Here is a 24598-nt window from a genome sequence, read left to right as displayed (position 1 = left end):
GCATGAAGTAAAACTGTCCCCTGAAAGTGCTTAATTGCTTATTATTGTGATATTAGAATATTTAACCATTAGCATAAATCGCTATTTAAAAACTCAAGATTAGCCTCCCAACATGTTTCACCCAAACTTAGGCTTCATAAGTTTCATTGCCCTGATGAAGCCCACGTTTAGGTGAAGCATACTGAGAAGGTTAATTTTGAATTTTTAAATTAGAGTCCAATCCCTATGGTTAAATATTATATCACATTAATAAGCAATTGAGAACTTACCAGAGAAGAGTTAGAGGGCTTTCTGTAAAGTATTAGAATGCCTTATTTTGGCTATATAGCATTGATCATCATTATAAAAAGATCCTATTTATTTACTCACTAATAGGTTCTGCTTGTTCTAATAACTGCTAATAATTTTGTGATTTTTTTTTAATGTATTCAGGTTATCTATTTCTACTTGAAACAATATAAAATACAAATCAATAAGATATCCTTTCCTTAGCATGTGCCGCCCCCGCGTCAGCAGCCGGGCTGCTCGGATCCGGATCCGTGGTGGCCGAAGGCACGTCCGGACCCGGGGGTTGTACGGCCATTCAAATAAAGGGGGTTTATGTATAGGGGACGGTGTGGAAAGTTTGTGACTCTACCCGTGGTGTGTGGTAAGGGTAAAGTACCACCGCTGCGACTGGGAGTACCCGGTGGCGATGGTGTGGGCAGCCAGGTGCTTAACCCCTCCACGGGTAGGGGGGATGCCCCGGGACTCAGTGATGGTGTCGTGGAGGTGCCGTCGGGTCAGTAAGGGTTAATTGCGTACTCACTCAGTCCAATAACGCTGACGCAGACAACCGTGGTAAACCAAAGTTCTTGATGCCACTGCAGCAGGGAGGGAGCACGCCTGGATCCCGTGCCCGTTGGTGTTGCTTGTTAGCCTGTGACCTTTGCACCTCTTTTCTGTAGTTGCTCCCTTTTAGCATGGAACTAAACGGGTCCCGCTCACCCGTATGGCTAACTGAGTGAGCTTGCTTTCAGGGTTCACGCTTGGGATTTTCTGGACTAGGCAGTGGGAAAGTCCTATCCCCCTCGTTGCGCTAGTATCCCGATTTTGGAGCAAGTGGAGAATGGATCTTGAAGGCTCCGTCCTCATCGGGTGAATTACCAGGACGCCTGAAGCTACTTCCTGGCCTGGGGTCTCCGCACCCCGTTGTGCCCTGGCCCCTGCCCGGTGATGGCACAAGGCCACCGGCTGTCCTCCTCGACAGTCCGTGCCCCTTGTCATGATCCCCTGCGACCGGAGTCCAGCTCCTACCAGGCCCAGACCAACGTCTGCCACCTAGTAAACGAGGAGCCCAGCTCCTGACCTCTCCACTTGAGAGTCACTCCTCAACTAACTGTCTCCTAACACTCCTGACCTCCCCTTAACCAACCCCCATGGCCAGCCCTATTCCCTTCTGGCTGTCCACTGGTGTGTCTGGTGGGTGTGGTGCAGAGTGTTCCTATGGTTTTGATTAGCTTGTTCTTAGCAACACCAAAGGTCAGGGACCCGTAATCAAGGAGGAGATGGATATCATGCAGAAGGGCAGATTGCACAATATCCTGTGATGAACTGATAGGCCAGGGCATCACAAGCACATCCCCACTAGTAGGCAATCCATTAGGAGATCATCTAGGGCTAAGCGAGTTTATGATTGTGAACTTGTGGTAGTTAATACTCACTCCACCTATAAGATAGTAATATTTATCTGTTAAAAGTTATGTGTTATAATAGTTTGCTTAGTATGGGAATTTTTTGACCTTTGGACAACTGATAATTTAAAAGACTCAGCATTCCTTACCATACTATGGAGCAAGATGGCAACATACTGTACAAATTGGGTAATTTGCTTCTTAAGAAATTGGCCAATACTGGTGTTTGAGATGGGAAAGTTATATTGGGGCTAACAGTGTTGATGAGTATTGACTAAAATAATGATAATTAAGTTCCGCAAATAGGTTAGCATTATACTATATACGCAACATGACATAACATAAGCTACTTTATTATTTTAAATCAGTATTAGAAAAGTTTAGAAGTGCAATTTCCCTTTGTAGAGCATTGAAGACTGCTAGAAAATTCACATTTCTGATTTTAGTTGAATTTAACACATTGTGAAATCAAAGCTTGGTTATTCATATACTGAAGGTTGTGATTGCCTGTGCAGCCATTCATCGTAAAGCATGAAAAGTGTATGCCGATAATCAGCTTGATATCTGGATGTGTATGTTTTTTTTTAGCATGTGACCATACAATGAAATTAATGATGAAAAAAACCACTATGTCTAACTAATAAACTATTGCCAAAATCAGAACAAAATATAGTATTAGTAGTAAAACTCACATATCTAGAAACCTTGAAATTGTGTGTTGAGAAATGCAAAATGGCTACACAGTTACGTGTGAAAGTAATTTTAGTGTAGGAATCAATGGATGATCAATGATACCACCAATGGATGGATGATCTACCACGTAATGGTCAAACAGCATTAATAAGGACTTGACTTACCCAAAAATGTTCTGGATAGTCCCTAAGATTTTGTAAGCCCTGCACAACAGTTTTTCGATCTTCTTCCCATTTTCGTTTACAGAAAACAATCTCTAAGAAGTACCACATCCAGCCGATTACAGGTACGTATGATAGCTCCTTCTTTGCTAGCACTTTTGAGCTCTGGCAACAAAAAGTAAAAATAAGGCATTGAAGATTTCTCTTAGTTAGTTCAACTACTAAAGTTGTCAAATGATTACAAGAGTTATGAAGCATGCTGAATGTTTGGGCTATTACAATATTTAATCAATGCAGATGTGAAAAATGATTTATAAAATCCTCAGAAAAGTACATTTTACAAATTATCAATTCTTCATGAAGAACTTAGCAAGGATTTAATGTGACAATATACAGTACAGGTCCACTATGAACACAAATAAATGATTTAAGTTGAGGTTTGAAAATATAAAAATGCAAGTTAAATAACTTCAGTTTACAAAAGTGTGGGTTCCAGAGCTGAAATCTGTCAGTGTTCAGTCTCACTACATTATAGATGCAACCAGATCCCAACAGTAACATTGTGTCAGGCCGGCTAAGCAAATGAAGAGTCGCGGACTCCAGCAGGTAAGACAGTTTACAGGGCACCTGTGACGCCCTGCACTAGTCAGGTAATCACAGGGTTCTGCACAATCTTTCTCTCCCCGTGCAGGGCTCAACCACCCATGGTTCTGGGTCCCCATCTTGCGGTACTCCCTCCACCAGCATCCACAAATCCTAGTTACACCTCGCACCATACCCTGTCAGGCACACCAGTGGGCTGCTAAGCCGGAATAAGGCCGCCCACCTAGGGGTCAGGCAGGGAGGTGGGAGCTGACAAGTCAAATCAGTGGTAGCCCTTGAGCTGTGAGGAGCTCGGAGGAAGCTGGGAGTTGGAGCTCCCAGGGGAAAAGTAGACTAAGTCGCAGACGGTGGTCTGGACCAGGAGGAATCGGAGACCCGGTCGCGGGAGATTGGGACTGGGTGCTTGGCTAGTCTTGGAGGATAGCCAGCAGCCGCAGTTCAATAGCCGGGCTGGGACCGAAGGCACGTCGGGGTACATGGACCCTAGGCCGAGGAGAAGCTTCAAGCAACCCGGAAATTAACCTGCGGAGGACAAGGCCTATATGGACTGTTCCCACGAAGCTCAGAGATCAGGGACACTAGGGCAACGAGAGGGATAAGGCTTTCCAAGCAAAGCAGCCCAGTGAAATCCCAAGCGTGAGCTCCTGAGAGCAAGCTCCTCTGCTACTCTTGGCAGGGAGCGGAGCCCAGGAAGCTCCAAGCTAACGGGCCAATTGAATAATCTAAAATACGGTGCCAGGAGGCAGGCCACAGACCACCAGGCAGTACTGCAGGGGACGGGACCCGGATGAGCTCCCCAAGAGGGCAGCGGCACCCAGAGACTTGGCTTACTACGTTGTCAGCGTCTGCTTTCTTGCTGAGTGAGTACCTGATTAACCCCTGCAACCAGCGAGCCTGCGCTCCCCCTGCACCCCTTACCACCATCCAGGATCCCGGGGCCTTTCCCTACCCGTGGAGGGTCATCTAGCTGCCCCACTCCATCACCCTGAGGTACTCCCTATTACCGCACACCACGGGTGGCGTCACAAACTATATATATCCCCTGTAAATAACCCCCTTCTTCATTCGGGTGTGACCTTTAGCCCCCGGATCCGGAGACCCTTGAGCCACGGGCAGTGAAATCTGGATCCGAGTGGTTCGACCGCTGCTGGGGCGGTACACACCCATTCGGTGGCAATAGACTACTGACTTAGCCACTGGACCAGGTCCTTTGAATCGATTTGCACCATCTCTACTCAAGGTCAGTAGAAGATAATCTATGCAGATTTTTTCCCTTATGACTCAATGTCTACTGTACTTATTTACAGAGTCAGTAATATTGTGTATAGTGATGGCCCACTGCCAGCGTTGAGAAACATGTGATGATGTCTCCACAGCATTCTTGTTTTGCATATTTTCCCAGGGGGCCTTATTCTAATGTCACTGCATTGAGAAACACGTGATGGTGTCTCCGCGGTGTTGGATGTTGATCTCCCCGCGGTCAACCATCTTTACCTATGTAGTCTTCTACTAGGCATTGGTCCAACTAGCCAGTTTCCTACTCCACACTGATGAGGGGCAAATACCCCGAAACAGCTGTCTGTGGATGGATACCATGTTTTGGTATAGGCGGTTTCCTTGACTGGAGACTGCCGTTCCCGTGGTTGATCCTTCCCGGTGAAAGACCTGACTAGTTTCCTGCCAGCATGGAGAAACATGTGATGGTGTCTCCAAGGCATTCTTGTTTTGCATATTTTCCCAGGGGGCCTTGTTCTAGTGTCACTGCGTTGAGAAACACGTGATGGTGTGTCCACGGTGTTGGATGTTGATCTCCCCGAGGTCAACCATCTTTACCTATGTTGAGCACCCCAAGAGGGCAGCGGCACCCAGAGACTTGGTTTACTACGTTGTCAGCGTCTGCTTTCTTGCTGAGTAAGTACCTGATTATCAGCTGCAACCAGCGAGCCTGCGCTCCCCCTGCACCCCTTACCACTATCCAGGGTCCCGGGGCCTTTCCCTACCCGTGGAGGGTAACGTCATCTAGCTGCCCCACTCCATCACCCTGAGGTACTGTCACGCTTCCCGGTCCCCGTGTCACGCTCTCCGGTTCCCGACGGCGCTCCCTGCTACCGCTCCAGTCTCCGGTCCTCTCCTCCACGGCCTTCCTGCTCCCTCTCCCTCGCCTGCGTCCTCCATGCGTCCTGTTCCCTGCTCCCGGCGCTCCTCTGCGACGCAGGACACTCTGCCGGGCACTCCTGCTTCCTCTGCACTGCTTCCTGCCCTGGCTTCTGGCACACAGGCCTCGCGCATGCGTATTAGGGCGTGCGCGCAGTCATTGACCCTCTCTTAAAGGGCCAGCATCCAGAAACAGGATATTGCTTATGCAGGTACAGGGTATAAGAGGATTCTCCTTCCAGGTGGGCGGGGCCTGTTCTACGTGTTTAGTAAGCTAGGAGTTCAGGTCCCCCTTTTGCCTTGTTCGGTACTAACCCTGTCTGTCTCGCAGAGCCTGTCCTGCCACGCCAACCGGTCCTAACCACGACTGCTCCAGAACTCCTGTCGGTGACTGTCGGCTGATATTCCACTACCTCTTCAGTCCCGCCAGTCTCCGGTCCCTGGCTCCGATTGGTGACCTGCCATCTCGCTCAGCTGGTTCCGGATTCCATCTGACATCTCCACCCAGCCTCTGACCCTGAGCCTCGTCACCCGGACTACCTTCTGGAACTCTGTGATCCCAGGGACATCTACTTCCCAGTTCTCTGTACGGACTGTCTTGCTACCAGGAGTGCTTCGGCTGCCGTGCATCAAGGCCCTCTGGCGGGGTGACCGGCCTGGTTGCCTCACCAGGGGAATCCGGTGTACGGTCCAGTGTTTCCACCACCAGGACCTAACAGGTACTCCCAACGGCAGCGGCAATACTCCCTATTACCGCACACCACGGGTGGCGTCACAAACTATATATCTCCCCTGTAAATACCCCCCTTCTTCATTCGGGTGTGACCCTTAGCCCCCGGGTCCAGAGACCCTCGAGCCACTGGCAGTGACATCTGGATCCGAGTGGTTCGACCGCTGCTGGGGCGGTACACACCCATTCGGTGGCAACGGACTACTGACTTAGGCACTGGACCAGGACCTTTGAATTGATTCGCCCCATCTCTACTCAAGGTCAGTAGAAGATAATCTATGCAGTTTTTTTTCCCTCATGACTCAATGTCTACTGTAATTATTTGCAGAGTCAGTAATATTGTGTATAGTGATGGCCGAACCCAAACTGTACAGTTCGGGGACCGTACCGAAGACATAGTGTTTGTGCACACGGTCCCGAACATGAGTTTTCCTGGGAAGCTCGTGTTACAATTCGGGTACAGGGGCTGTAAAAAAAAAACTCCAAAAAACAAAAAAAAAAAAGCCATTAGTAAAAAACATAATTATACTTACCACTCCTGCGACATGTCCTGCAGACTCTGTCTCCCGGCTGCTTCTGCTTCCGGGTCCGATCATTAACTTCCGGAGGTATTCACTGCACAGCTCGTCACTCGGTAGTTTTCAACTTTTTTCGACAGTGTTTGTGATGACGTCAGGGTTCACTCAAGTCCATGAGCCATGGACTTGATTGAACTTTGACTGTCACTGTGCGAGTCACCCAACACGGCACACACTCTCCTTACAGGAACAGGTAGGCTGCATGTATTTCCATTGAAGCAGAAGCGGCCGAGAGACAGAGTCTGCAGGACGCGTCATGGGAGCAGTAAGTGTAATGACAATGTTTATTATTAACTATATTCTTTATTTTACAGACCCCCCGCCCCATCCCATAACTGTAGAGCCCGAGTTCGGGGTTTGGACGCAAGGGCGCGTTATCTCAGAACCTGAACTTTACAAAAAGTTTGGGCGAGTCTCCCAAACACAAAAATCCGGGGGTTTGCCCATCACTAGTGGTGAACATACACTTTATGAACTACCCAAGTATATAATAAAGCGGAACTAACTTCTACAGCCACAATCTACTACTATCCAGTATGTTCACATGATCCTTGTGTGGAACCACATGCATGTGTTTAGAAGTCAGTAAATGGGTGACAAAAATATGAAAATTGGTAATAAACGGATTAGTAATGCTAAAGTCAGTGGTTATGGAAGAAATATACAAAAATATCATTATGTTACATTAGTGCACACACATATACCATAGTGTGTATGCTGGCATACTGTGCGAACAATACATGGATCAATGAATCATTTTCAGGTATTTATTTCATAGCTATGGTAATCTGAGGATCATGGGAATGTACAAACATGGGACAGAGAAGAGTGGCTTAGGGTCTGTGTTGAGTATTTGGTTGCAGAAATTTCGCCACTATTTCTGCATCTCTTGGCAGGAAAAATACAGCGCGCAAACGTGTGTTTTTGCTGCATTTTTTAATGCGTTTTTCAATTGATTTTACTTGATGGAAAACACAGGAAAAAACACTGAAAGAATTGACATGCTGTAAATTATTTTCTGAACCAAATCTGCAGGGAGAAAATACTCAACATTAGCACTGTGCTTCAGGATTCTCATTGACTTTGCTGGAGTAAGGATTTGCTTGGAGCTATCTACACCCAAAACGCATAAAAAAAATTAGATCCAAAGCACTGTGTGCACACAGCCTTTGGGTCATATTTTACAAAACTGATGCTGCCTGTTGAAGCACACACAAGCAAATCGTAGATGTCTAAATATATTTAGGCTATGTGCGCATGTTGCGTCCTGACCAGTGCGGAAAAGAACGCACCCTCTGGCAGACGTGTAGCTGCGTGTTGACAAAAAGAATGCATCCAAAACGCATGTATTTTAGATGCATTTTGCATGCATTTTACATGCGTTTTGGATGCATTTTGACAGTGCGTTTCCCCAGCAATTCGGCTCTGCTACATGCCCGCTGACAGCAGACACAGACAGAGTCGGGCGATGAGAATGAACTCGGATGAACTGCACCCGACTTCATTGTCATCTCGCGGCTCTGTCTCTGTGTGCTGTTATGAACTCAGATCAGTGCCAGGACACAGGATTCCGCAGCAGTGACGTCAGAGCTTCACCCGATTTCACTGACATCGCGCGTCTCTCTCTGTGTAGCAGCCTGATTTGCGGTCACACGTGAAGGACTCATTTGTGATCGCAAATCCCCTGAGTGACTGCAGTGAGCCGCGCGATCAGCTGTGCTTTCACTCAGGTGACCCGCGGCCACAGCTGAAGTCCTCCACGTGTGAGCGGTGGCTGCGGGTAACCTCAGTGACAGCACAGCTGATCGCGCGACTCACTTCAGTTGCTGCATGGAGCTCACAGGAGGTGTTCTACTGCCGCTCCTGTCAGCTTCCGATGTAACAGAGCTGGAAGAGTCGTGGGACATTGCGTAGATTACATCAGACCTGGAGGTGTTTTTGAGGGATTAATAAAGTGGTGAAAGAGGGTTTTTTTTGTCTTTCATTACAAATAAAGGATTTTTTGGATGTGTATGTTTATTTTCTTAAACTTATAGGTTAATCATGGAAGGTATCTCGGGGAGACGCCTGCCATGATTAACCTAGGACTTCGTGGCAGCTATGGGCTGCTGCCATTAACTCCTTATTACCTTGTTTGCCACCGCACCAGGGCAATTCGGTATGAGCCGGGTAGAGTCCCGGGACTGTCGCATCTAATGGATGTGGTAATTCCGGGCAGCTGCTGGCTGATATTGTTAGGCTGGGGGGCTCCCCATAACGTGGAGCTCCCCATCCTTTCAATATCAGCCTTCAGTCGTGTGGCTTTACCCTGGCTGGTATCCAAATTGGGGGGGGACTGCACGTCGTTTTTTTTTTAACTATTTTTTTTAACTGCTCGATATAAACACGCCCCCGGCGGTTGTGATTGGTTGCAGTGAGACAGCTGTTACTCAGTTTGTGGGCGTGTCTGACTGCAACCAATCATAGGCGCAGGTGGGCGGGGGAAGCAGGGAATACGTGATGGATTAACGAGCGGCCGGCATTTTCAAAAGAGGAGAAGCCACCACAGTGTGAACGCCAAGCAGCGCCGCACCGGTGATCATGTATCGAGTATGAGTATGAGAGAGGGGGTGAGAGGGGGAGACCGACATGGACAGAGAGAGATAGAGACAGAGAAAGAGAGAGAGACAGACCGACTGACAGAGAGAGAGAGACCGAAACACCTGCGTTTATTATGTCAAAAACACATGCAGATCGCTACTAAAAAGCAAGTGAAATGTAATCTTTCTTGAAAAATATGCGTTTAGACATTTCTCATTGACTTCAATGTTATTAAGACGCTGCCAAAATGGCAAAAACAATTGACATGTTGTTTCTTCAAACGTAGGGATTTTGACAAATTTTCCGCAACTAAAATGCAGCGTTTGTAAAAGCATTGTGCGCACAAGAAAGCCCTATATTCCATAGACTTTGCCTGGAAATCAAAAGCATGCAATTTTGCATCAAAACGCTGCTGAAACGCATGAACTAAGCAAAGTGCGCACATAGCCTAATGCTTCAGATATCTGTAGCCATATTAGCCACAAGTAATCAAACACTATTTCATTACCAAACGATCATTCTAGCAAAAGTAATACAATTTTACAATATAGTAACACCATGTATAACAGTTTTATCACTTCTAGAGAAATCTATAGTAGATATGGAAAAAGTGTGGAGCCCAAAAAAAGGCTAAAAAGATCTATTTTTTTTTTTATTATTTCTCAATTTGAAGGGTTGAACATTTAATAACTGTAGTGTACCGCCCCGCGGCCTCGGCTGCGGCCGCCGAGCCGCTCGGGTCCGTGCTCGTACTGCGGGTGGTGGCTCGAACCTCTCACGGACCCGGGGTCACGTCGCTCTGCAAGGGGTAGTGGCGGTGCACGCAGGGGTTTGGGTGTTTAGTGGAATTGGTAAAGTTCGTTACGCCACCCACGGGTTTTGGTGATTGTATGGTGGACACCACCGCTGCCGTTGACTAGGCCTCCCGGGGACGGTGTTATGCAGTTCGGTGTTAACCCCTCCGTGGGCAGGGGGCAATGGTCCTGGGGGCCCGCGGGAAGGTGAGGGCCGGGGTGCAGGGCGCAGTGTTGCGGTGCAGCGCGGTACGGTGCCTGACGGCACTGGTGTACTCACTCTGACACAAGATAACGGAGTCTCTGGTAAACCAAACGGTAGAATGGATGGGGCCCCCAGCCGGATGTGGTGTTCTCCCTGGACGGGTTGGTGGCGGCTGTCGTTCCCTTTGTACCGATGTTGTGTTGTGAGTGACCCCTGTGCCTGGACACTGGTAGCCCGCTCCCCGGCGTGTAAATGTCGTAGGAGCCCGTTTGCCCGCAGGCGCTGGCCCCTTGGATTTCTTGCCTTTGGCGGTGGCACTTATCCGGAATGGTTGGGCTGTTGCCTTCAATCGGGACTTGGGTGGGAATGAACCCCTGAGGTCCAGACCGCAATCAGTAAATTTGACTATAAGGGCGGCTTCTAGCCTAGTCGGGGTCTGAGTACCCTGCCTGGTGCTTGGCTTCCAATCGGCTCCCCGGTTCGGTACCAGCGGGCCACCGCCCGACCCCGGTCCTACGGTTCCACCGACCGTACACCAACTCCTGCAGACGGCCACCACCGTCTACCGACCTTGCTGGAGGTGCCTGGGCTCCGACCCAGACACCTAGACAGTCCGTGGCAGGCCTAGTCCCAGGTATGCCCTTGACTTTCCCTCCTCACTCCTTCACTGTCTGAACTCCACTCTCTACTCTTGACTGACTGTCCGTTGTGTTTTCCCGCCTCCAGGCCTGTGAACTCCTCGGTGGGCGGAGTCAACCACCTGGCTCTGCCCCACCTGGTGTGGACATCAGACCCTGGAGGGTGGCAACAAGGGTTTTTGTGTAACTGGTGTCACCTATCCGAGGAAAGGGTGTGTGTGTGTGTGGTGTTGTGTCTGTGACTACCTGGCTAGTCCAGGGCATCACAGTAGCATGCAACAATTTTTCATATAATACAAGTCATGTCGCTCTGCAAGGGGTAGTGTCGGTGCATGCAGAGGTTTGGGTGATTGTTTGGTGGAGTTGGTAAAGTTTGTGACGCCACCCACGGGTTGTGGTGATTGTATGGTGGACACCACCGCTGCCGTTGACTAGGCCTCCCGGGGACGGTGTTATGCAGCTCAGTGTTAACCCCTCCGTGGGCAGGGGGCGATGGTCCCGGGGGCTCGCGGGAAGGTGAGGGCCGGGGTGCAGGGTGCAGTGTTGCGGTGCGGTGCCTGACGGCACTGGTGTACTCACTCTCACACAAGATAATGGAGTCTCTGGTAAACCAAACGGTAGAATGGATGGGGCCCCCAGCCGGATGCGGTGTTCTCCCTGGACGGGTTGGTGGCGGCTGTCATTCCCTTTGCACTGATGTTGTGCTGTGAGTGACCCCTGTGCCTGGACACTGGTAGTCCGCTCCCCGGCGTGTAAATGTCGTAGGAGCCCGTTTGCCCGCAGGCGCTGGCCCCTTGGATCTCTTGCCTTTGGCGGTGGCACTTATTCGGAATGGTTGGGCTGTTGCCTTCAATCGGGACTTGGACTATTGGGACTACGGTTCCACCGACCGTACACCAACTCCTGCAGACGGCCACCACCATCTGCCGACCTTGCTGGAAGTGCCTGGGCTCCGACCCAGACACCTAGACAGTCCGTGGCAGGCCTGGTCCCAGGTCTGCCCTTGACTTTCCCTCCTCACTCCTTCACTGTCTGAACTCCACTCTCTACTCTTGACTGACTGTCCGTTGTGTTTTCCCGCCTCCAGGCCTGTGAACTCCTCGGTGGGCGGAGTCAACCACCTGGCTCTGCCCCACCTGGTGTGGACATCAGACCCTGGAGGGTGGCAACAAGGGTTTTTGTGTAACTGGTGTCACCTATCCGAGGAAAGGGTGTGTGTGTGTGTGGTGTTGTGTCTGTGACTACCTGGCTAGTCCAGGGCGTCACAGTAGCATGCAACAATTTTTCATATAATACAAGTGTAGCGCCCCTGAGCCACTCAGGGCACTACAGGGAACTGCATCCTCTTGGGGATGCAGGACCTACCCCCTGGGACCTGGAGTACCAGTACCGATACTACCAAAGCACAACCAAAATCCTAGTTCTTCACTCCACACCGGGCATAGAGGGTTAACTGTGACGCCCTGGCCTATCAGGTAGTCACAGGGTATTGTGCAATCTGCCCTTTTGTACAGTATCCACCTTCTCCTTGGTTACGGGTCCCTTACCTTTGGTGTTGCAAAGAACAAGCTAATCAAAATCCTAGGAACACTCTGTACCACACCCACCAGACACACCAGTTTGTGGCCTGAGTTGAATTGGGTCGCCCACTTGGGGGGTTGGTTAAGGGAAGGTTAGGAGTGTCAGGAGCAGAACAGTGTAGTGTTGGAGGTGAAAGTGATAGGAGGTCAGGAGCTGGGCTCCTTGGAACTACTAGGTGGCAGACGATGGTCTGGGCCTGGTAGGAGCTTGACCCCGGTCGCAGGGCATCGTGACAAGGGGCACGGACTGTCGAGGAGGACAGCCGGCGGCCTTGTGCCATCACCGGGCAGGGGCCAGGGCACGACTGGGTACGTGGACCCTAGGTCAGGAAGTAGCTTCAGGCATCCTGACAATTTACCCGACGAGGACGGAGCCTTCAAGATCTGTTCTCGACCCACTCCAAAAATCAGGGTCCTAGTGCAACGAGGGGGATAGGACTTTCCCACTACACGGTCCAGAAAATCCCAAGCGTGAACCCTGAGAGCAAACTCACCCAGTTAGCCACACTGGTGAGCGGGACCCACCCAGTTTTATACTCAAGGGACCAACCAGAAAAACTAGGTGCCAAGGTAAAGGTCACAGACTAACAGGCAACACCAATGGGCACAGGATCCCAGCGGCAGCGGTGTCAAGAATTTTGGTTTACCACAGTTGTCGGTGTCAGCGTTATTGGACTGAGTGAGTACACAAGTGACCATTACCGTCCCAACTGCACCTCCCCGTCGCCCTCATCGAGTCCCGGGGCATCCTCCCTACCCGTGAAGGGGTTAAACACCTGTCTGCCCACACCATCGCCACCGGGTACTCTCAACTGCAGCGGTGGTACTCCACCTTACCACACACCACGGGTGGCGTCACGAACATCAATCATAATACCCCGTGTAAATATCCCCCCTTTATTCCGAGTGGCCACGCAACCCCGGCCCCCGGGTCTGGAGATCCCTCGAGCCACCGCAGATCTGAATCCGAGCATCGGTGGCACATAACCATGTAAGGGGATGGTCGCCATGGAAAGGAACGAGTCTCGGGATTAGCCAGCCTGGTGAGAGGGGTCAGCAGTCAGTCGAGAGAAGTGTAGCACATAGAGAGGTGTGCGGACGTGCCTGAGCTGGGTCTGTGCAACGGTGACCCCGGGGGCGAGAGAGAGAGGTCGCCCGGTCGGGTACAGGAGATACCGCTGGGACCAGAGCATGCACTGGGCACAGAGCCCTAGATCGGGCGCCAGTTCTACATGGCTTGATAAATACCTGCCCGGTGAGAACACCTTCATGGACTTCACCGAACCAAATAATCTGGGGGCATCAGCAGTAAACTAGGATCAGGGTTTGGTCACTTACCTCCCCACAGGGTTCGCACTGCCAGCCGTACGGAGGAGACTGTACCCCAAAAGGGACAGTCGTGCCCCAAATGCTCCATGCTATGGGGACCCAACCAACCAAGAGTGTCGGGGACAGAGTAACCTGGGTCACTACATTGGCACTGATACTCCATGAGACCTGAACCAGCAACCCCTGGGTCCGAGTGAGTAGAGACTGTTAAAGACAACCTGGTGTGGTCTCCATTATTACCCTGTTACATCTCCCAGGCATGGGCCTACCACCTTTGCTGCAATAAACACCAGCTCTGGGAGTAGCGTTTTGGTGCGTTTCTAAGACCAAAAACGCAGCTATAAACGCAGGAGGTGGGTAGTAAAGTGACATGTACAGGAAGAGGATTCCTTCTGTCAGTAAACACAAAAGCGTGAATCCTCCCGGTACCATCACCGCCGCTTCCACCTCCCGTCCTGTGCATGTCAGCTGCCGTGCGGCGCCATGTCTGGGCGGGAGGTGGAAGCGGCTTCGAAATCAAAAGTGAACAGTAGAAAAAAAAAAAAATGTCATACTCACCTGTCTGCAGACTCCCGGTGCCATGCGCGCTCCCATCTCCTCCCGGTACCGCCGCTCCGGGTGTGTGCAGTCTCCCCGGGTACGTATGCCTGCAGGATGCAGGACCTGGCAATGGATCACCTGATGCAGTCACCTGACGTATCAGCTGATCATAAGTCTCGGGGTGACGCCAGCGGCCGGCCGGTTTAACCTATCAGCGGATGCGTCAGGAGACTTCATCCCTGATTACCGGCAGCTCCTGCAGCGATCGGATGGGATCAGACTCGCTCCAGGAGCTGTCGGTAATCAGCACATAAGTGAGTTTTTTTTTTTTTTTTAACACCGATGCATCATCAAATTGTATAAACGGCTTTTATACAATCAGCTGATGTGTGATGTGATTCAGGCACTTGAACCTGACACATCATCTGATTGCTTTGCCTTCCAGCAAACCCATTGGACGGCGCGGGACCCTTGACCCAGGATTACTGCGGAGGGGGGTGCTTTATTTCAATAAAAATGGAGTCACTAATTGTGTTGTGTTTTATTTCTAATAAAAATATTTTTCTGTGTGTTGTGTTTTTTTTATCTTTACTAGAAATTCATGGTGGCCATGCCTAATATTGGTGTGACACCATGAATTTCGGGCTTAGGGCCAGCTGATAATATACAGCTAGCCCTAACCCCATTATTACCCAGTGAGCCACCCGGCATCAGGGCAGCTGGAAGAGTTGGATACAGTGCCAGAAGATGGCGCTTCTATGAAAGCGCCATTTTCTGGGGTGGCTGCGGACTGCAATTCGCAACGGGGGTGCCCAGAAAGCATGGGCACCCTGCACTGTGGATTCCAATCTCCAGCTGCCTAGTTGTACCCAGCTGGACACAAAAATTAGGCGAAGCTCACGTCATTTTTTTTTTTTTTAATATTTCATGAAATTCATGAAATAATTAAAAAAAAGGGCTTCTCTATATTTTTGGTTCCCAGCCGGGTACAAATAGGCAGCTGGGGGTTGGGGGAAGCCCGTACCTGCATGCTAGCATACAAAAATATGGCGAAGCCCACGTCATTTTTTTTGTTTGGGGGGGGCAAAGAAATCCTGCATACAGTCCTGGAAGGAGGATGCTGAGCCTTGTAGTTCGACAGGTGCTGTCTGCTCTCCTGCATACACTATTGGATGGAGTATGCTGAGCCTTGTAGTCCTGCAGCTGTCTGCTTTCCTGCATACACTAGTGGAGAAGGAAGAACATATTGAAGAAGGAAATGACATCAGACCTTTTTATTTTGTTCACTGATAAAAAAAACACATAAAGACGCAGTGAGCAAAAACGCAGCAAAAAACGCACCAAATTGCGGCAAAAACGCGTGCGTTTTTGCCGCGTTTTTTGCTGCGGGTGCGTTTTTGTGCGTTTTTTGCCGCAAAAAACGCACAAAAACGCAGCGTCAAAAAAAAAACACAGTGTGTGAACCTAGCCTAATTTTTAAATGGGTGTTACCAGTACGACACATGTAATGACTGACGCTTTGCTCTCATAATCACGCACAACTCTGCAGTAAGATCAAAACTAAAGGTCCAGTCACACTAAGCAACTTACCAGCGATCCCAACAACGATAGGGATCGCTGGTAAGTTGCTAGGAGGTTGCTGGTGAGATGTCACACTGCGACGCTCCAGCGATCCCACCAGCAACCTGACCTGGCAGGGATCGCTGGAGCGTCGCTACACGAGTTGCTGGTGAGCTCACCAGCAACCCGTGACCAGCCCCCAGCGCCGCGCGGAAGATGCTGTGCTTGGTAACTAAGGTAAATATCGGGTAACCAACCCGATATTTACCTTGGTTACCAGCGCACGGAGCTACACGTGCAGGGAGCAACGCACACTGAGCGCTGGCTCCCTGCTCTCCTAGTTACAGCACACATCGGGTTAATTACCCGATGTGTGCTGCAGCTAAATGTGCACAGAGCAGGGAGCAGCGCACACTGCTTAGCGCTGGCTCCCTGCTCTCCTAGCTACAGCACACATCGGGTTAATTAACCCGATGTGTCCTGCAGCTACATGTGCACAGAGCAGGAGCCGGCACTGACAGTGAGAGCGGCGGAGGCTGGTAACAAAGGTAAATATCGGGTAACCAAGGACAGGGCTTCTTGGTTACCCGATGTTTACATTGGTTACCAGCCTCCGCAGAAGCCGGCTCCTGCTGCCTGCACATTTAGTTGTTGCTGTCTCGCTGTCACACACAGCGATCTGCGCTTCACAGCGGGACAGCAACAACTAAAAAATGGACCAGGACATTCAGCAACAACCAACGACCTCACAGCAGGGGCCAGGTTGTTGCTGGATGTCACACACAGCAACATCGCTAGCAACGTCACAAAAGTTGTTCGTTAGCAGCGATGTTGCTAGCGATGTTGCTTAGTGTGACGGGGCCTTAACAGTACATCAAAAAAGATCTTTGTCTTATATAAACATTCACAGCAGCATTTGTCCTCTCGTAGTGCTGGCAGATCTGCTGCAGAGCTGTGCCTGATTATAACCAACACACAGCAGAGTTGAACCTACGCTGATTACAAACAAAACAAGCACATTTGCAGCTCTCTTCTCACTTTGCTCTTAGCTCTCCTATACTGACTTTTTCCCCACACTGGCTGACTGTGAGATGGAAGCTGAAGCACTGTGAGAGGGATTTTGCAGCTGCAAATGTTTTTGTAATGCGACAAAGTTCACTTCTGATGTACTGTTTTAGGCCTCTTTCACACATCAGTGATTCTGGTACATACAGTTAGGTCCAGAAATATTTGGACAGTGACACAATTTTCGCGAGTTGGGCTCTGCATGCCACCACATTGGATTTGAAATGAAACCTCTACAACAGAATTCAAGTGCAGATTGTAACGTTTAATTTGAAGGTTTGAACAAAAATATCTGATAGAAATTGTAGGAATTGTACACATTTCTTTACAAACACTCCACATTTTAGGAGGTCAAAAGTAATTGGACAAATAAACCAAACCCAAACAAAATATTTTTATTTTCAATATTTTGTTGCGAATCCTTTGGAGGCAATCACTGCCTTAAGTCTGGAACCCATGGACATCACCAAACGCTGGGTTTCCTCCTTCTTAATGCTTTGCCAGGCCTTTACAGCCGCAGCCTTCAGGTCTTGCTTGTTTGTGGGTCTTTCCGTCTTAAGTCTGGATTTGAGCAAGTGAAATGCATGCTCAATTGGGTTAAGATCTGGTGATTGACTTGGCCATTGCAGAATGTTCCACTTTTTTGCACTCATGAACTCCTGGCTAGCTTTGGCTGTATGCTTGGGGTCATTGTCCATCTGTACTATGAAGCGCCGTCCGATCAACTTTGCGGCATTTGGCTGAATCTGGGCTGAAAGTATATCCCGGTACACTTCAGAATTCATCCGGCTACTCTTGTCTGCTGTTATGTCATCAATAAACACAAGTGACCCAGTGCCATTGAAAGCCATGCATGCCCATGCCATCACGTTGCCTCCACCATGTTTTACAGAGGATGTGGTGTGCCTTGGATCATGTGCCGTTCCCTTTCTTCTCCAAACTTTTTTCTTCCCATCATTCTGGTACAGGTTGATCTTTGTCTCATCTGTCCATAGAATACTTTTCCAGAACTGAGCTGGCTTCATGAGGTGTTTTTCAGCAAATTTAACTCTGGCCTGTCTATTTTTGGAATTGATGAATGGTTTGCATCTAGATGTGAACCCTTTGTATTTACTTTCATGGAGTCTTCTCTTTACTGTTGACTTAGAGACAGATACACCTACTTCACTGAGAGTGTTCTGGACTTCAGTTGATGTTGTGAATGGGTTCTTCTTCACCAAAGAAAGTATGCGGCGATCATCCACCACTGTTGTCATCCGTGGACACCCAGGCCTTTTTGAGTTCCCAAGCTCACCAGTCAATTCCTTTTTTCTCAGAATGTACCCGACTGTTGATTTTGCTACTCCAAGCATGTCTGCTATCTCTCTGATGCATTTTTTCTTTTTTTTCAGCCTCAGGATGTTCTGCTTCACCTCAATTGAGAGTTCCTTAGACCGCATGTTGTCTGGTCACAGCAACAGCTTCCAAATGCAAAACCACACACTTGTAATCAACCCCAGACCTTTTAACTACTTCATTGATTAAAGGTTAACGAGGGAGACGCCTTCAGAGTTAGTTGCAGCCCTTAGAGTCCCTTGTCCAATTACTTTTGGTCCCTTGAAAAAGAGGAGGCTATGCATTACAGAGCTATGATTCCTAAACCCTTTCTCCGATTTGGATGTGAAAACTCTCATATTGCAGCTGGGAGTGTGCACTTTCAGCCCATATCATATATATAATTGTATTTCTGAACATGTTTTTGTAAACAGCTAAAATATCAAAACTTGTGTCACTGTCCAAATATTTCTGGACCTAACTGTATGTGCTAGTTTTTATACATATCAGAATCACGGACATATTCAGACCTATTAAAATCAATGGATCTGCTCACACATCAGTGATTTTTCACTGACCGTGTCTCCGTGCGGTGTACACGCGTGTCCGGGATTGCCGCACAGAGACATGTCCATTTTTTTCTGGCATCACTGATGTCCCACTATGGTGTGGTCTGTGAAACACGTACTAGAAACAAAATGGACATTTAAAATAAAAGGCATTTTTAACTCACCTTCTCCAGCAACGCTCTTGTGGTACCCCTGAGGCCTTAAGGTGCAGTACTGAACCAGGTAAGAATAGGTTAACCACTGGTGTTCAGAGCTTACACACATCCTGAGCTCATAGCTTACATAAACACCCAGTTAGTGAGCCAGCAAAGATAGTTACACAGGAAGCCAGACAGTCCGGGGAATTCCAGGTTGCTGGGGCAACCACCAATGAGTTATCCCAAAAGATGGGAGCTGCCTGAGGAAGTGAGCAAACACAAACAGTTTCTAGTCAGATCAGTCAGGGACAGAGAAGCAACAACAGGTCCCTGGGTGTGCAACCCACATCCCCTCAGGGAGACCACCCGGGATGCGGGCTTCAGAGCTATCTCGGGAAAGGAGAAAGTGCCAGAACACCATGGGTCTTGTAGTACCACGGCTGCTATAGAGAGTGTTTGAGAGCTTCTATAGCTATGACCAGGCAGACTGGAAGAAATCGGGTGGAGCTGGTGAGACAGAGGAGAACATGGTAGCTGAGGTCGAGCCTAACCATTCCCACAGTGCCAGCGCAGTCGGGGTGCAGAGCCCTCAGTTAGGGAAACCTCTAACAAATCTGCAGGGGATGGTGATTCCAGGTCCCATCGCCCACTACCCATTTCCCGGCGCACAGTGACATATATAGAATCCGGGGTCAAGGCCACAGCTGGACCCACATCGGACCCGCGTCACCTGCATATGGGACAGGACACTTAACACCGATGGCAGGGTCCCCAAATTGCTTCAGGCCACGGGGAACCGCATGTCAGCGCAGAGGAGGAAGGTCTCACATGCTCCACAACACCAGTGGTGACCTCTGATTCATCCGGGATTGGCTGGGGCATAGCACAGTGGTCACCGGTATCCTGAGGGCAGCATCATAAGAACTGTGAGTAAAAGACCTGGACCCACAACTGTTCCCTAAGTCCCTTATTACCGGCACCGTCACCCCACGCTTCGGCGCCAATGGCCCGTCTCCCCCGTTGCCACCATTTCATCCGGGGGCTCGCTCCACTTGTGGGGAGCTGGACTACCTGAGCTATGTCAACATCAGCCCTGGGGGAGAGCCACATCTCACAGTGGCGGCTGAATCCCTGGCTGCGCACTACAGGTTGCGCTGCAAAGCAAACCCCCATCCCACATTACCGGAACACCCTGCACCCTTCTTTAATGACACCAACAGGGCCACGAGCCAGGTCAGGCTAGTCACAGCAACCCCAAGATACCACAGGCCCGGTGACAGGTGAGCCCTGAGGCCCCGGGGCGCTACACTTTCCTTGGCCTCTGCATGCTGCTGCTTCAGAGCCAACCCGGAACTAGCTGCAGCGGGGTAGAAACACAGCAGAGCCGAAGAGTTCAGCACCACGGACAGCAGGACGGGGGGGTTTATCTCCATGTGCAATCATGAATGATGGATCACGTCTCATAGATTGCACATGGACAACCCACATGTGCTGTGAATCACAGCACACAGAGGGACATATGCATATATAACACGTCAGTGAAAAAGGTCTGTGTGTTTCACTTACGTGTGAAACAGGCCTTAGGCTGGAGTCACATTAGCGTATAACATCCGATAGAAGAGCAACGGGTGCGATATGCTAATGACCCCCGGCTCAGGCTCTGCTGCGAGCATGAGCCAAGTGTCATGCGACTGTGACCCGATCTTGCCATCGGGTCACAGCTGCGAAGGAGAGGGCGGGCGCTGCAAAGGAGAGAGAGGGGTTAATCTCCCTATCTCCTCCATTGTCAGCCTGTGCGTATATCGCACTGCACTGGGATAACATCCGAGTACAGTCTGATGTTTCTCTCACACCCATACACCTGAATGGGTGCAAGTGACAGCTCTCGAAGACAATCGCAGCATGCTGCGATTTTTTTCCTCAGTCCGTGTAGGGCTGAGAAAAAAAAAACGCTGATCTGAGCTACAGCATTGGCTTACATGGGGCCGAGTGCAATGCGAGATTTTCTCACATTGCACTTGTGCGAGTCATACGCAAGTGTGACCCTGCCCTTAGCTCTGATCTCTCAGCAATGCTGAGATTGTGATTATAGCAAAGTGTCAGTCATTACATGACTCACACTGCTAACTCCCCTTCATGTAAGAGTAAAATAAGCTCCGAAGGTGGGTTCCCTGCAGATATGTGGATGGCCCATAGATCTTAGCAGCTCATTTACATATTAAGGAAACCATTGATTTCTCTGGAATAAGAGATCGGATTGCAGTGTGACGACCTGGGCCCTGAACGTCTTGGGGCACACGTCTGGCAGTGGGATCAAGACACACACAAGCACTTTGTCACTTAAATAATCTCGGTGATTTATTCACATCCTCATAAACCACGCAGTGTAATGGGCCACAGCCACTTTCCCGAAGGACAATGTCTCAATGTCTGTTTAAACTGCCGATTGTTCATACAGTTCATCCTCTGGCATCAGCCAGTAAAGTCCACCTTTGTGGGGTGTTACCTGCCAGTAGGTTTGCAGTCTGTCAGTCTGCCTCCATCCAGTCCAGGGAGACTCTCACACTGGGCTCAACATCCCGGCCCTTGTACACGTTTCAATTCCTCAAAGCCTCAGTGGAATCTGCAGCTCCCTGACATTTCAGAGCCCTCACTAGCTCTGTATGCACAGGATCTCCTGCACATGTGCTCCAACCAAGATGGCTCCCACCAGCACACAGAGATCATGTGACAAACGACAACTCCATTAAATCCCCTGAGACACACCTACGTATGGGAGGTATGTGGATGGTCAGTCCCGCCCATCACTTCTGACCATCCCATGAACCCAGCCCTGAATGTGTACAACAATCCTCATGGAACTACAAGTTCCAGAGAAACATTCCAGGTTCAGATCGCAGAGGATTTCCACCTCTGTGACACATACCGGCCATCTGCCACATTGCCGGTTGCATCCTTACATATCCCCCCCCTCTGTTCCAACCTGTAGGGTGGAACACTCGACAACCTACAGGGACCCTGAGACAGAGCATTAGGGAAACCATACCCTATCAGTCGAATGGGCCCTCTATGACAACTTTGAGTTTCTGCTCCTGACATACCATCTGCCACTGTCACCAAACCCTCCTCAGTGAACCCTCTTCTCAGACACGTCCGCCGGTCCGACATATCGTTCCATAAATGTCTCCAACGGTCAGTGTGGTAGCGAGACACTCCTTTAGTCGAAACTACCGTGCGGCCTGACTCTGCGCTATCCAGTCCACTAGAGGGGCTATTGTCCAGGTACCTCACCACCGAGCTGACAGGAGATCTCCCATAACTAGACCCTGCGCACTCTCTGTTTGCCAATCTACTATGGCCTCTTCTCTCATGATGTCTCAGGTCACCTTTCCATCTCCGCCTTTTCCCACCACCACTTTTAGCTATGGACCAGTCACTCCTTCCATCTTTTCTTTTAGATTTTCTCTTCGAGGGCTTGGACCCTTCAGAGTCTGTGCCATAGCCTGATGTATAAGTAGGTCTTCCATGACCTAGGCTCCCTTCCCTACAGGACCTACTTCCCTTGCCAGTCAAGGCAGCACATTCATCAGGTGGACTACACTTCTTCTCTGGGCCCTGCCCCGAAAGCGGTCGTGACCTCACACTAACTTGACAAAGTTTCTCTGCAATCTTCTGTCTTTCAAGATCCATTTGCTTTAGTTCTTCCAGGTATCCCAGGCGGTATTCTAGGAGAACTCGTACGTTTTCAACACACTCCTTTGTTCCTACCATGACACATGGAACCATACTAACTTCACAGGGTAACCTGGCTTTATGATGAACCTCAAGTCTTACTCTCATCACATCGGACGCATCAACCATCTCCTGCATGACTCTTCCATTTCTGCCAATCAGTTTCTTGACAAGTTCTCTGGGCACTTGTGTGACCTCTTCCACAAAATCCAACAGCTTTCGAGCTGTTTTCACTGCTTCTTCAGTTTTCCCATAGATTTGGAATGTTCCACTGTGTTCTTCTAATTCAACAGCTGTAATACCTGGAACCTTCTTGGCTTGCTGAATGTTTCTTCTCAGCGCTCTTAATGCAAGCCCAATTAATGATTTCTTCACCACCACAACTTCCTGAAATTCTGCAGTGAGCTGCTTCATACACTCCAAGCGTCTGGTGTCTTCTTCCATCTGTGCGGAGATGAGCCATTTTGTACGAAGACACTGCAGGTGCATGTCACTCAGGATAGCCACCCGCTTCTTTGTGACATTACTTGCAGAGCACACCACCAACTGACAAGTCTCTGGGGCAAAGTACACTTCACAGGCCCCTACGGCCTTCTTAAACTTCTCATGCATTGACTTATGGGCACAGGCTTCTCTTAGGTCTTCGGGCACATCTACCATGCACTTAAAGAATGGACAGGTTTCTTTACCTTCAAGGATATTAGACCATTCCTTTGGTCTCTTGCATCTATCTTTTTCTATCATCAACAGCTCCACCTCTTGAGTTACACACGCCTTCGGTTCAGCTCCAGCCTCAGAGCCTTTGGGTTTGCTACTCTTCTTAACCAAGACAATCTCTATGTCTTCCATCTTGGTGTTACCAGGCAGGTCACTCAGGCTCTCAGTTCCTGATGAGACCTCTGGTCCAGACTTCACCTCCTCAGAGGCTTTTTTCACTTCTATAGCACCAGCTGTCTCTTGGGTCTTCACTGCATTACCGTCAACTTCCTTGCGGGTCTCTGCAGTGTAACCTTCAGTCTTCTTTTTTCCTGCCAGGGTGTCACACGCTTCAGCGTGGTACTCTGTTCCTCTTAGAACTTTGGCACCATTTTCACCCTTCATCACCCCAACACTGGGTAATTTACCGGTCAGCTCACCATGACCTCTATGGATTTGTACTTCACCAACACTCTCCAGGATTCCTTGTCCTGTATTACCCTCTAGGATTTCACCTCCTACAGCGCTCTCGTCCGACAGACCTTCTGCTTCATGCTTGGAATCTATAGGAGACACCACCATTACTGCTTTGGTTGGCTCATTTTTTGACATGTCACCCTGCTGATGTCTGTCGTTACAATGTGTCAGTTCAGTTTTTGATTTATCTTTCTTGTCTAGGATATCGCTGTCTGACTCTACTTTAGCAGTTGCTACTGGCAACGTGTTTTCCTCGACCAGGTACTTCACTTTCTCAGCACCCTCAGATGGTATACCTTGCACTACCTTTCGGCGCTTATTACGTCGCCGGCGTCTGGAGGAGGTTTTACCCTTCTCAATTGTCTGTACCTCACTGCAGTCTCTTGTCCTTTTATAAGAGTCAGTGTCCAATCTGGAGTCATCATCACTCCCCCTGGCGTCCTGGACTATCATGTCCCCACTTAACCAGATATCTGCCTCCCTTTCTGGAGCTACCCCGTTTTTAACGGTCACACCATTGGTTATTCCCTTAGTCCTTATGTCACTAAGTTGAGTCCGTACATCATTTTCTTTGGTCACCCCTGAGGACAGTCAATTTTAGGAGGTGCTATCTCCTCCTTACCACACATAACTCCCCAACAAGGACCCCTTTTCACCTCCCAATGTGGTGGGGTTTCCTTTGGGCTGTTCCGGCTCTTACACAAGCAACTGGATACGTCCCCCTGCTTCCACAAATGCACAAATAATTTAGAGTCCCAACCTATAATAATTGGGTGCAGTAAATCTGAGA

The 24598-nt window shown here is 49.5% G+C and overlaps 2 protein-coding genes across 5 annotated transcripts in view; both read right to left on the bottom strand.

Annotated features, from left to right (window-relative positions):
• Positions 1-24598, bottom strand: part of AGPAT4 (1-acylglycerol-3-phosphate O-acyltransferase 4) — a 342565-nt gene that overhangs the window by 68254 nt on the left and 249713 nt on the right. For all 4 annotated transcript variants that reach the window (XM_075338227.1, XM_075338226.1, XM_075338225.1 and 1 more), the window contains one exon: positions 2531-2692. In XM_075338227.1, the coding sequence (XP_075194342.1) occupies positions 2531-2692 (162 nt within the window). The remainder of the gene's footprint in view (positions 1-2530; positions 2693-24598) is intronic.
• Positions 7667-23913, bottom strand: LOC142295814 (RNA-binding protein FXR1-like). Its single transcript, XM_075338905.1, has 4 exons — positions 23772-23913; positions 23496-23663; positions 22135-23324; positions 7667-7705 (listed from the first exon to the last, which is right to left on the bottom strand). Exons 1-4 carry the CDS (start codon positions 23911-23913, stop codon positions 7667-7669), a joined length of 1539 nt encoding a protein of 512 aa, XP_075195020.1.

Source organism: Anomaloglossus baeobatrachus, chromosome 3 (assembly GCF_048569485.1).
Source record: "Anomaloglossus baeobatrachus isolate aAnoBae1 chromosome 3, aAnoBae1.hap1, whole genome shotgun sequence".
Classification (NCBI taxonomy): Eukaryota; Metazoa; Chordata; class Amphibia; order Anura; family Aromobatidae; genus Anomaloglossus; species Anomaloglossus baeobatrachus.
Note: the sequence above shows the minus strand (reverse complement) of the source record. Positions and strands in the feature narration are given on the sequence as shown.

Bases quoted from the DNA above. Each gene is read 5' to 3' on its own strand.
- LOC142295814 (XM_075338905.1), bottom strand. From the start codon at position 23,913: ATGGTGGTGTCTCCTATAGATTCCAAGCATGAAGCAGAAGGTCTGTCG. The intron at 23,325-23,495 runs GTAACACCAAGA...ATATCCTTGAAG, and splicing joins GAGCCTGAGTGACCTGCCTG to GTAAAGAAACCTGTCCATTC. The intron at 7,706-22,134 runs GTAGTTTCGACT...TTTTGGGTGTAG, and splicing joins GCGCAGAGTCAGGCCGCACG to ATAGCTCCAAGCAAATCCTT.